We start from the raw sequence: 13,303 nt of genomic DNA on the forward strand, positions 1-13,303 counted from the left end.
TCATTTCCCAATTAATTGTGGTACTCAACACTTACTGAAGACAAATCACATGACCGTCAAATCAGTAAAAAATTTGAAAGGATTGTTGTGGGAAATCAGTTGCATCACATTTAGGCAGATAGTCAAGCAGTGTGGTGACTCTATTATTCCCTTTTCTTCCTTCAATAGAAACTTCAGCCTTTTGTGTGCTATCTCAGAACCTGCTTACAACATTCATATTTTAAGACATCTGTCTAAGTGAGTTTAAGTAAGGTCAGATAATTTCCCATGAGACATCTAAGAACACTAATAGATAACAACATAACTTAATAACATACTACTACTAACAGTACTGTTTGAGTAGGGTATGTTTTTAGACATGAATAAATAAACGAGAATAAGACACAATTGTTAGAGAGTTCCCATTTATTTTAGAAAAAAAAAACTTTTTTTTAAATGCAGCTAGATTTTTTTTTTTACACATCTATTTCCCATAAAACATATTTTGTTTCCGTAAATTTCAGAAATTAAAATGTTATATTCTGCATGCAATTTTGCATTTCCCTTTTAAATGTCTTCTTCCACAAAAATAACAACACAATTTCATTTGAACTCTGATGAAGCCGCTAAGTAGCATAGGGAGAAGTAAGCATCAGCATGCAGCACTGTACACATTTGCATAGTAATGATTTTAATTTCAATTTTGTTTTTTTTACCAGCATGCTTTTTATAGAATACTGCACATAACAGAAATGTTGTATTTTAAGAACATAAGAAAATGTCAAACATATATATATATATATATATATATATATATATATATATATATATATATATATATATATATATGTATGAGACGTGTAGTTAATTGTTTACTCTGGGCATTACCTCCAACTTTAGTAATTATGTCAATAGACTGCAATTTAGAAAACAGTACCTCTAGAACATTAGATAAAACAGCTCAATATTTCACATAAAAATAATATGAAACATTTTTTTGTGTGTAACCTGGACAATCTTTACATATTACATATGCTGTTCATGTAAGGGAAAGAGTTTTTCTTTATTACATATACATATATAAAATATGCAATAGGAACGTTGCTAGGTAGCAACAAAGCAAGTTCAGAAACACAATGGACCATTAAGTTAGGCATGCAATAACCACTAAACTGCCTTAAATTAAGGCTTTTCTGTAGAAAAATAAGTAAATAAAAATCAAAAAAATCAGTTCTTACCTAAAAACCTATAAATTATAATGTAACAGAAACCTCTCCTTCCAAGGTACTATTTTTTATTCTCGTATTTCAAAGGAAATACAAGTCATCATTTTTTGTTTCTTACAGAGGTATTTTAGGCTATACATAACTTAGATGTTACCATTTTTGACCGCAGAGTGGTTTGTGTTTAATTCGCACCATAGACATTGGCAGTGCAGAACGGTATGATCAATTGAGATATCGATGGCATCATATACTAGTCCAATTATCATACCTCTAGGTTATGTCATGTGCTCGACAAGGGCCTTAATAATTCAGTCTGAAGTGCTGCTCAACTCATATTTAATAATGATTATGATGGCACCTTTATTTTTACTTTTTCCAGGTCTCCTCCCAGTGGTTAAAAGAGCATCTGTTTAGCAGCACAATAAACTAGATAGCAAGACATGTAGTGAATAGGCTGTATTCATAAAACTGCTTGCATGCTGGTAAATGCATGTAACCGCAATGAAAGTTATGGTATGCAAATGCTGAATGAATACTGTAAACAGAGAAGATAAAAGGCTTTATAAAATTTGAAGCAATATTAAGTGGAAAGGCAACGCAAATTTTCTGAAAGTAACAAAACAATTGATAGATTAATAAGAAAAACAAACCAAAAAAAACAACCCCTGATATGCAGTATCTATTCATGTCTGGATTCAGGGGAGAGTGGTTCAATCTATGCATTAGAAAGTTTGTTTTATTCCTACCAGAGAAAAGGTGCCTTTACCATTGCGCTTGTTGGGAAATATGTCCCTTCATTTCTAGTTGGGAAAGTTTGTTTGTTTTCACACCTCCCCTGGAGAATGAGGTGTCATTACTCATCGTGTTGACAGGCTTTTCATTCAAGGTGAGGCAAGGCTGAGACACACAAACCCACGTCTTTTGCAGCCCTGCTGGCTTCAGAACCACAAAATGAGTAAGACGCGTAGCAAGTGATTGCCTCCTTTCGCCCCAGACCTCACATTCAGAGTTCAGAGGTGCTGCTGCACAGGAGGATGCAGGGTGCAACATAAACATCATGCCATCAAAGCATCCTCTAATATCCACAGAGAAAGGCTGATGGTGACTCCGCACAATCAACCAGTCATATAATTCACGAAACCGAAGGTAGTTTTTTTAAACCTGTAGCCCTGCTTTTCTTTTTCATAAATATCTGACAGATATGTATTTTAACATATTTACACATGTATTCACTATCTTTATATATTATTATTATTTTAAAATTAAATGAAGCTTTCTGCATTTAGAGCTAAACTATTTTAACCAACTGCCCAATATATATTATTTTCACTATTTTTGAGTAATTGGTTAATTCAGGCTGGGGTTTAAGGGTTATATATCAAAAACAGTACAAAGGAAAAGAAGAAAAAAACAGAATTAAGTCCACAATATATTCTTACCTTTTTGAACATGTATTCAAATAATAATAAAAAAACAAATACATATTTCCATCCCAAGGGGACAATAAACTGCTGGCCCACATCCCAGAATTGGGAACAGGTGCCGAGTTGACAGTTACATTTCTGATCGTTTTAAACACCCCTGTCCCATTTTCACTTGTTCAGCAAGACATATTCAGAGCATGAGAGGTTTTAATTGGATCCAATTATATAATATGTATAATATGTTAAAATGTACAGGGCTAAAAATACACAAATTGTATTGTTTTTTAAGGGCGGCAAAGATTAGATTTGTTATTTATGTTTCTGATGTCAGCTTTTATTGAATTTCATGTTCAGATCTGTATCAGATTGGTATCTCAAATCTAACAATTAATATTCTTACAAAAACATAACAAATCTGGAGTGTATCACATTTCCTGCTTAATTATATATTAAGTCTTATCTGAACAGGTCAATGAAGCTAATTTACCCGTCAGACAGGGAGAGTTTATTATCCTAACTTATTATTATTAGGTTTTAATTGGTGATATAAAACTGCAATATTGCTAAACAGTGCAACCTTGGAAAGAAGATTGGATCTCCAATTCAATGAGTTTGTCTTGCTGTTGATGAAAAAGTGAACACCTATGTACTGAGGAATGGGAATGATAATAATAACAACAACAACAATAAAAGCAATAATCATATATGTACAAAAGTATATTCTTATAATTTTTTAGGGCTTTCACATTATTCTTTAATAACTTCAGTATACAGTACATCCATTGGATGAATTGGGCTTACACTGGACATACTAAAATAAAAGCGGACAGTATTTATTAGTGTGTGTGTGTGTGTATATATATATATATATATATACACACACACACACACATACATATATTAAATAGGTATCTTAAAAAGTTCCAGTAGCCATTCTATAGTGCAGTTATAAATTATTGCATGCCTGAATGCCATATATATGTACAAATGCAAAATGTGTAATGAGCTAAAATAATATATATATATATATATATAGCTATTTGCCAGTGTCAGGGGAAGGTCAGTTACTCCTTTTTTTGCCACATCTTGGCACACTATGCTGTGTCTGAGAATAAGAGCACTCCGCTACTACACACCTACAGAATCACATGCCACAAATTCAGTGAATGTATGTGTAAGAAACAAACATTAGGGATTCACAGAACTGCTGTGCGAAGAGGAAACATTTGAACATTTATTGCAGTGCTTGAAGCGCTAATATAAAATCTCCAAGATTTTTTATTTCAGGTTCAATATGGGGGGATAAAAAAAAAAAAAAAAAAGTGTGGGCTTCCAAGACGTGGCCAAGGTGTCTAGGGTTAGAACAAAACACAAGATCGATGTTTGGATCTCACCACTTTAAGCAAATAAAATAAATAAAATGAATCCTCTAAGGTCACTTGTTCCAGACACACACTGTATCAAGATGTGGATGCTCTTATAGTCTGCATGGTTACCCCTTTTTGATACGTTTTTTTAAAGATGATAATCCAGAATACGTATTCTCACAAAAGTACATGTGGCTATTTGGGCTGCTATACAATATATTCTTCTATGTATAAAACTCCAAGCACAGAAAGTAGCACCAGAGAAGAAATACTCAACTGGCAAGAATAAACTAAATAAAAATTAAAAATAACAAATAAACACAAAAATCCATGTTTAAATAGTCAATTTGGACTATGTATATGTTAATTAATCAGTCTACCAATGATAAAACAACCCTCCCACAAAAATAAAATAAAGTTGTGACAATGGACATCGAAGGGGTTCCTACCAAATTGGTATAGCTTAGCTAGACACAGTATGTGTTGTAAATGTAAATCAGAAGATACCTTGCTGTAAGTAAATTAAACATTAAAAAAACAAAAATGGCACAGTACCAACATTTAGATATTTAAATTAGTTTTCAGACATAATTCTGTTTTAATTTGTATCTGCAAGGTTTATAGAAAATCATATACACGAAAAATTATAATCTTTGTCCAATGGGTGTACTCCTTACTTCCAACTCCTAATACGTTTTCTCTAAATACATCCAGAAAAAAGTAGCTCTAGTCGAAGTTTGTGCTATCACCAATGTGCAATCCCTATATCAGAATGTGCTATTTTATCCTTAATCCAAAGATGTTCCTCTATTTTAAAAACAAATAAAAAAGGATAATTATCAGTACACATGACACAGGGGAATCCAAACATCTATTTTGCAGTATTCCTAAGTAATCAAAGTGTAAAGGCAATACATGTTTTAATTTGGCAGCAAAACATCGCAACAAGTTTACAGAATGATAAATGTAAGGCATTAGATATAGGTTATTGGCATACTATGGCAGAAGTTCAATTATGTCCATTATGTTTCTTTTTTTTTAATCTATAGAACCAGAGTTAACTGAAATACTGCAATTCTGAATAACAGCATGTTATTCCCCCCACCCACCCCAAAAAAGCAAAATAGTATTTCTAAAAAAATCTATAAACTGCTTTGATAACTCTCACAGACATTTATTTTGTATTCACACTTCAAGTGTATTAAAAAACTTTAAAATTGCTTTGTGGAACAAATAGGGGTCTCTGTCAGTTCAGACAAAAATCTACTATCCAGTCTCGAGTGAAGTTTGTTAAATTGAAAATATGGTAGAAAATATCCTTTGCTTTTGCCATATCCGATGTCAAAATCAGAGCACCTGCACCTTTTGAACAGGGCAGGAAATATATTCTGAAGTGTAGATCTATATATTAAATAATGTATCAGGATTTTCTAACTTAGCAACAGTTGTGCAAACCCAGTAGCCTAGCCAAGCGTACATGCTAAAGAAAAAAGAAAAAAATATATGTAAATGCCTTGAACAGACTGAAAAAACAGACATGTTTTCTTTTCGGTGCTTTGGAACTGTTGTCCACAGAGCTTTGACCACCTATAATAGGAACCGTTTTGCACTACACTACAGGAATGTCTACGGTCCAAAACGCAAGAGCTAAAGTGAGAAGAGGAGCGCGTGGGATCGACTAACAAAACTCTTCTGATTGTCATAAAAAGCTGGTCCACGAGCAGTGCTTCAATAGTGGATCCATTCCACAGAACAGGGCAGTGATTTTCCCCAGCTTCTAAAGAAATGATATTCCACCGGCCATGGTTTTATTCTCATTATTGTATAACAGAAAAGCATGCAATATTAATTATTTTTTTATTAAATCAAAATAAATTATTATATATTTTTATAATGTTTAATCAAATGCACAAACTATTACCCTAGCAAATAGTAAGGGAATCATTTGGTCTTCAGGGGAATTCAGCTCATGCAAAAGTTCAGGAAAATAAAAAACGTACCAGGAGACAGGTGTTCGTTTAGGAAATTCCCCCGACTCCTTCTGAGCACTCAGGTCATTATTTTAAATCCTTCAACATGCTATGGAAACTTCTGTCGGCTCACAAGGAGTGAGACACCAAACTTAGTAAAAACCTGGTATTAATACAGAAAGAAACAGAAATGTTCCAGTTGAGTGAATTAAGGCAGCAACTTCCTCTAGCTTTCCTGCTCTGCTGGCTAAAGTAGTGTTAATGTCATTGTTATGGTGGTGTGATGGCTTTAGGACATTCAAGATGGTCTAAACATCCTATTTCGAATGGTCTCTTTAAAATAGTGTGCTCTGTGATATATTCCAGAATGGAGAGTGAAGTGATCAGGCTGAAGCAGAAGAAAAAGCAGCTCTAAAAAGCAAGTGACAGTGCACGATACGAGTCAAGTTAACTTATCTAATTATGCTCAACTCAAATGTGACCCACAATGAAGATACCTACATCCAGTCATGTTTGGGAGTTGTTTACCTGAACCCATTTGATCTCAAGCAGTGGTCTATATGGTCAATGTATTAAGCCTAGAGAAAATAAGCAGCAGGTGGGGGGAAATGACCCAGGAGTAAAACTGCGGATCCGACTTTACACTACTAATATGGATGTCCGATAAAATGCTTTAAACATATTTCACCAAAAGCTAACGATACTAAAGCTGACAATTAGTGACACCAGTCCAATGCATAGGGGGGTGATAGCATTCGGGTCCATGTAGCTGCAATGGGGGTGACAAACATGTTCTCTTTAGGCATGACATGGAAGACTTTTTAACAAGGCTTTAAAAAAGAGGCACTAAAATAACAACGGGAAAAGGAAACTAGGTGAGAAAGAAACAAGTAACATAAACACTGTATGCCATACAGTAAAACACCAAACGCCTCGTCTAAGTTTTCAGTTTGTTTTCTGACCAAAAAAGCTTGGTTGTCCACTAACAAAAGAAATAAGTATATAAGCTTTTCACTATTCAATACATTCGACTCGAGAACGCAAAGTCTCAAAGTGTTAATGTATGCTTTTTGCATGCACTGGTCGCTTTTCAGTTTTTCTGCAATGGGCGCCCAATACCTGGATGTTTGCAAATCCTAATCAGTAGCAACAGTGTGAGAGAGCAGACCTCAAACATTTAATAAAGTATGGGACATTATGAGTCTGGATAAGACAAAATGTCTCATTGGGTTCCCCTAAGACAATATTCTCGGTAATTAAAAGTGTTGTTATCCACGTGACCAAGATAAAAACCTGACAGTGCCCATCTCCACAGCTTGACCCGGGCCCCAGGGAGAGAGCACTGTCTCCTCCATAACTCAGTCCATCTGAGCTGATATAGCCATGTCATATTTCAGTAGGTTGCTTTACTGCAGCCAAGAGTTATGTGGAAGCCTCTTTCATTCCGGTCCAACAGGGTTTTCATTTACAAAATAAATGTGCACTGCAATTGGGGAAACATGCCAGCTACAAAGAGAGTAAAATATGATGCAAATGACATCACATTCACAATAAGCTGCTATGGATTTTGGCACGGCAAATGTGAATCATGTAATCATAGGTTAACATGATCAACACTGTCTGCCTCTTGCCTTACTTAATATCTCATCCCTGCTTAGTTACAACTGAGATCCTTTAGGTAAGGTTTGAGCAGCTGAAAACGCTGAAAGGCAAAGTGTTGATTTATTTCCTTTCCACATGGATGACTCCTAACTCCAGTCCTAATTGGTCAACTTAACTTCATCCAATCCACACAGGAGTCGCCCTCCCCGTGCTGACAGGCAGCTCGCAAGTCCTTAAAACTGAAATTTTGTTCTGCTGTAGAGAAAGGACCTTCCTTCTGTACAGAGTTTAGCTAAGGACATAGTGCAGGCCATTTGGTGCAATTAGAAAAAGAGAAACAAAATCGCAGCCAGACGCTCGGCCTTCTGCTTAGAAAAGACGGCCGGCTGTGTTCCACTTTCTCACGGAACAAAGGGTTAGTCTCGAGCTTGATACCAAACATCTCAAATGACACGAAATGTCATCGGATAGAAAGGGGGATTGGAACGGTCAAGACCATTTACATGTCACGCTAAGATTTGCGGCAAATATATATTTTTTTGCCTTATATTGTACAACCAATTATACAGTGATAAAAGGTAAACATAAACTTAATTGAATCAAAATAAGGACATTGATATAGAGTGTTATACTCCGTTTCGATTGGCTCCTGAAAACGTGCAAATGCCGTGCTGATCAGCGGACGCAGCCGCGTCAGAGCATTTCCGCCACAGTGGCACTGGTTCCACACATGCTACCGTCAGTCCCGGTGGACACACAAGCCAAGTGCTTTCCAACCACTCTAAGCTAGTGCAAACGTATATCTTAATGAGCATAAACCCAATACCTTAAAACTGTAGTTCATGTTTTCTCTTTGTTAACAAATACAGTTACATCAAGCTATACTGTTGACCACAAGGACAGGAAATACAATAACAGGCCCTTAAAAGCCAGCATAAAAAAATAGTACTTCCTTTTTCTCTCGAGAGTTTGTGTCACGCAGAAAAAGTGGATGTACCTAGATTTGTTGGCAGAGCAATGCTTTGTTAGTGGAACCAGTGCCAGAGGGAAACGAGGTATTACACTTTGAAATTTCACGTGTTTCAACAGGACTGTCTTAGCTCTTTAGTACTGGGTGGTGGAGTGGAGAGGCCTAGCAGGTTTCATGTCAACTCAAAGCCTGTGCCTTGAGTCGTGGCTGTAGCCGCCGGGAGAGCCGCGGTTGCGGTGCGGTTTATACGTGTCCTGGTAGGGGTCAGAGTACTCCTCCTCCACCAGTGGGTAGTGGTCTCGGCTGTGCTGGGAGCCCGAGGACAGCCGGTTTCGACTCTTGCGCGCCCGCTCGCTGTGGTAGTTCTCGTCTGAGGTCATCAGGCTGCGGCGTTCGATCGGAGAGTGGTCTCCCGAGTGGTTACTGTGTCTCATTCTTTGGCCCTAGTAAACAGTAATTAGAGAACATGAAACCTCTGTTGTTGTTTTTAATATCAACCAGGATGGGCTCTGACATTTCCCATCTGAACATGCTGAATTACAGGACAACAATGCCAGTTCAGGCACGCTTACGGGTGATTATTATTATTATTATTATTATTATTATTATTATTATTATTATTATTATTACTATTATTACTTATTTCTTAGCAGACACCCTTGTCCAGGGCAGCAATACAATAAATGCAATACAAAGTGCAATAATACAGTGCAATTCAAGGCATAATACATTTTACAAATTCACAATTTACACAAGTGTATACGAGATATACAGTAAACAATATATAAGGTCTTACATCCAAGAATGAAAAAGCTGTTAAGTGCAGACAAGATGTTAAGTCAATGTTAAGAGCTAAGGGAAAGGGAGCATAGGGGAAATCAAAATAAACACTAAAAATACAAGTAATGCAAAGGCAAAAGTACGACAAAACGTTGTATAAATGCAATCTTATAGGAGAATGAATGACTAAATTACAAGTAGAGTCTGAAAAGATGCGTCGAGTAAAAGGGGGGATGTTAGTACGTCAAATCTTTATTGTTATATTGTGGATGTTTGGATATAGATTAAATAATTAATTTCAAGGACAAGGTCAAGTGTTGGCAAATCTAGAAGAAACCCTAGTATGTAAATCATGTGGACTAATTAAAGAGGACTCAAGATTTTTGTATACCTGTACAGAACGGGTAACAGCCAGGAATCACATGGCAAGGACATTATATATCTAGGTAAGCACAGTAGTCAGGCACAGCCAAAGAGAATATTTAAAGGTGCAGTCAACAGGTTGGCACTTCATTTAGTCTAGTAAATGCCACAGAATACCAAAGGAAAGCATCACCTGTAATCCAGAGATAGCTGTAGGATACGGAGAAAGCGCGGTTGATCCTAGGTTTCGGCCTAGCAGAGGATTCATGGGGGTACTACTGGGGGCGTGTGTCGCACGCCAATAGGCCTCCAAGTACTCCGCCAAGTGTTCACAAGCATCTTCTAACTGGTTCTCATCTAAAATGATATCAAACATTTCCTAGGAAGAAAAAGAGATGTGGATTTCTGTATTAATTTGAGCAGATTGGGTCGATGAGTTGTATGCCTTACATATGCATAAATAAAATCTCGCTCAAACTAAATACATACCGGTGGACATTGTGCTAGCTTGTCAGCTGCCACCAGCTGAACATTCAGATGTTTGCTTTGGGATTTCCCTCTAGATTTTATCAACCGTTGAAGAACCTGGGAAACAAAAACAAAATCAAAAACACAGGCAGAATCATATTGCTTTGGACTAAAAGGCCTTATCTTGCTCATATTCTTTCTGACCCTCCTGTGAAAGTGTACAGGTAAGAAGGAGTCAAATGCACCCTTGGTTATGTTTCGGTTAGCCTTTCAAGCACTGTACCTCTTTTAACATTCAGTAATGCGGAGATGAATCTATTAGCTTGGGTGTGAGAACAATAGGCCGACAGTAGAGGGCAGTATTGAGAAATGTTTTAAAAATAGGCTGGTTAAAGCCGTCTACCTACTTTTCTGTTGAGGAGCACTGAAATTCACACAAACATTTATACATCACAGCTTTTGTTTCTGAGATTCCTAAAATAGCAGCATGATCACAGTTCTGTTTTTTGTTGCACCCAATGGCCAAACGATCATTGTCACATTTCCAATTAATTGCAGAAGCTGGCCCCAATGAAATGATGGTTTTAATTATTCATTTAATACACGTGATTAATTATTTGTCTCACATACTGACCATGTGATTCTGAGTGCTGACATTTTATATACGTTTCTTAAAACAAAATACAAAATACAAAACATTTAGTGAATACTGGATGTTATGGAAGAACAATCAGTGTCAATTAAAAAACTCATCGATATGCAGATAGGTCTTTAATAACACACCCTGACATTTCCTAACAGCCAGAGGATGACAATCATATGATATATATGTTTTTATTAGGATCCAGATTTTTGGAAAACATAATTCGTTCCTCATGTGCATATTTATAAATTGATACTGTACAATTACTTTCTTCCATTATTTTCACCTTAAAACTCATGTTTCGTGACCCTTGGGTACCCACCTTTGGAGATGACACTTTCACATGGACAATAATTGGTGCTAGAGATGTCTTAATTAGTTGTGCAGGATGGTTGATGGTGTCTGCATCCAGTACAACTAGCTGTAGGGATCGCGCCAACTCGAAAATCCTCTCTATTTCACTCTGTACCTCAGCTGGTGAAAACACAGAAAACAGTAGCAAGTTTTCCAGTGTTAGAAATTTAATGCAAATGGGAACAATTAAAAAAAAAAGAGTACAATGAATTGTTTCAAAATATTTTGCAACTGCCACATTTTAATACACACATGTAGATCAATCTCTCCATTTGAATGGCAAATACACACATTTTCCTAGAAAAAGAATTCGGCAAACCTCACCTAAGCTAGACCTGGTGTTTGACCTTTCGATGATGGCCCTCTTACTTGGGTTATTTAGCACAGACCTCTTGGCTAGAGATATGTCTGCAGTTACTCTTGTGATAGATATCCTACGAGAACAAAGTCAAGATTACAGTTAGTCAGAAAACAACACACAATGATATCAAGCTTTATTCACTGACTGCAACAAAGGGTTATTTTAAAACCAATATATCAAAAACAAAGAAAAGATAAAGCTGTTTATGTAGTAAGAATCCCCATTGTAATAAATATACTATTTTCTTGTAGATACTTTATGATGGTTGTCTTGTCAGCACCACAATATATACTTATTTCCCCCACAGGAAACAAACCTTGGTCATTTCTTCATATTAATGTGATATTTTACCTTAGAAGTTAACCAGTTTGGTTATTAAATCCTTTTCAGAACAGCAGATATCTGCAAATTGTGTTCTTAAGCAATTGCAACAGAAAACAATTGAAGTTAAAAGAGCTAAGAGAGACAAAGAAAAAACAAAACAGAACCCTTACAGAGAGAGAGAAGAGACAGATTAGCATTTCATGCATATAAAGATGGACTGTCTTCAAATTAACACACATGCACTAGGGGGGAACACCTTGAAGAATGATCAGTGAGTACTTAATAAACTTAATTTTATTTTTTTCCCCTTTTAAATACTTCAAATAAGCCTCCACACAGTCAAATCAAATTCCTACCAATTCTCATATAACAGAGTAACAGATATTAATCAATGGTTGAGATAGTGTTTTTATATATTGTCATTACCCACTGAGCTACACTATAGTAACCTTGTTTACATTTGAGGTGAAAATACTTCCCTGGCATTGGTGCTCCACTGACATTTCCAGGGAAGGAAAATTAATCATTGTGTCATACTAGCCAGACCTAAACCCTCAATAATAAGGAGAGGGGTGTTTTCGTTTTGCTGTGTCTGCACGTGTGTGGAGGATCTGGGGATTGAGCACAGTATGGTTCTGTAAAGCAGGCACAAATAGGCCGCTAAAGACGAGAAAACTTCTATTTTCCTTGTACCGTTCATTGCACCTTGAAAAGCGTCTACTTAATTATTTTCAGATGAAGTGACTGTTACCTCACCTTCCATCAAACCTGTGCTTCAGGAAGTCAAAAAGCGCTTTCTGCATCATGTCTGTGACCTGCACAGAGAGCCGGAGGAGGGTTGCAAAGGAGAAGGTTTCAGAGAAAGATAAAGACAAAGATTAAGAAAAGGAAAAAGAAAATCAGCAAGCACAGATGATGCACTAACCTATTCATTTTTTCTCCAGCCTCACTCATTCACGTACAGTATATTTCCTGCACTGCCTCCCACATTCCTTCTTTCATTGAAGAAAAATGTCCTTTCAATGCTGACCTACTCTATGCTGACAAGACAGTGTTTGTAGACTATGACCATTATTTTAGATTCTCGCCCCCATAGCTCCCTGTGCAAACGTAGCCTGGGGCCTTGGTTATAGTCAACCTCTCAATGTAGTAATTATACCCAAGTGAAATTAAATCAAATAATGAGGCTGTGTCATGGAATTGAAAAGCTCTAACTATCCTGGTCTTCGAACTTAAATCAGAGCCGGAGCTTTTGGTATTTCACCTTGCCAATGCTGCATGCGAGAAAGAGAAAGAGAAAGCCAAGCCACTGAGTGCATTTGAATGATGTACAGGATCTCTGACATGCCCGTGGAATGGACAGATTTGAGACTGAGTTGAGTCAAAACTGTTTTGACTAATATAATTAATACAATTAATAAATCCATTTGTTTTATTGAAAGAAAGAATACAATATCTAATGCAAAAAAACA

General features: G+C 36.4%; 1 protein-coding gene across 1 annotated transcript in view; it reads right to left on the reverse strand.

Annotated features, from left to right (window-relative positions):
• Positions 1–387: 387 nt before the first annotated feature.
• Positions 388–13,303, reverse strand: part of cacnb4a (calcium channel, voltage-dependent, beta 4a subunit) — a 43,454-nt gene continuing 30,538 nt past the window's right edge. Inside the window, exons 8-13 of the mRNA XM_066687735.1 lie at positions 12,588–12,646; positions 11,471–11,580; positions 11,115–11,266; positions 10,171–10,266; positions 9,875–10,060; positions 388–8,981 (exon numbers count right to left, since the gene is read on the reverse strand). Coding sequence (XP_066543832.1) covers positions 8,721–8,981; positions 9,875–10,060; positions 10,171–10,266; positions 11,115–11,266; positions 11,471–11,580; positions 12,588–12,646 — 864 coding nt within the window. The 3' untranslated portion in view covers positions 388–8,720. The remainder of the gene's footprint in view (positions 8,982–9,874; positions 10,061–10,170; positions 10,267–11,114; positions 11,267–11,470; positions 11,581–12,587; positions 12,647–13,303) is intronic.

This window comes from Amia ocellicauda, chromosome 16 (genome assembly GCF_036373705.1).
Source record: "Amia ocellicauda isolate fAmiCal2 chromosome 16, fAmiCal2.hap1, whole genome shotgun sequence".
Taxonomy (NCBI): domain Eukaryota; kingdom Metazoa; phylum Chordata; class Actinopteri; order Amiiformes; family Amiidae; genus Amia; species Amia ocellicauda.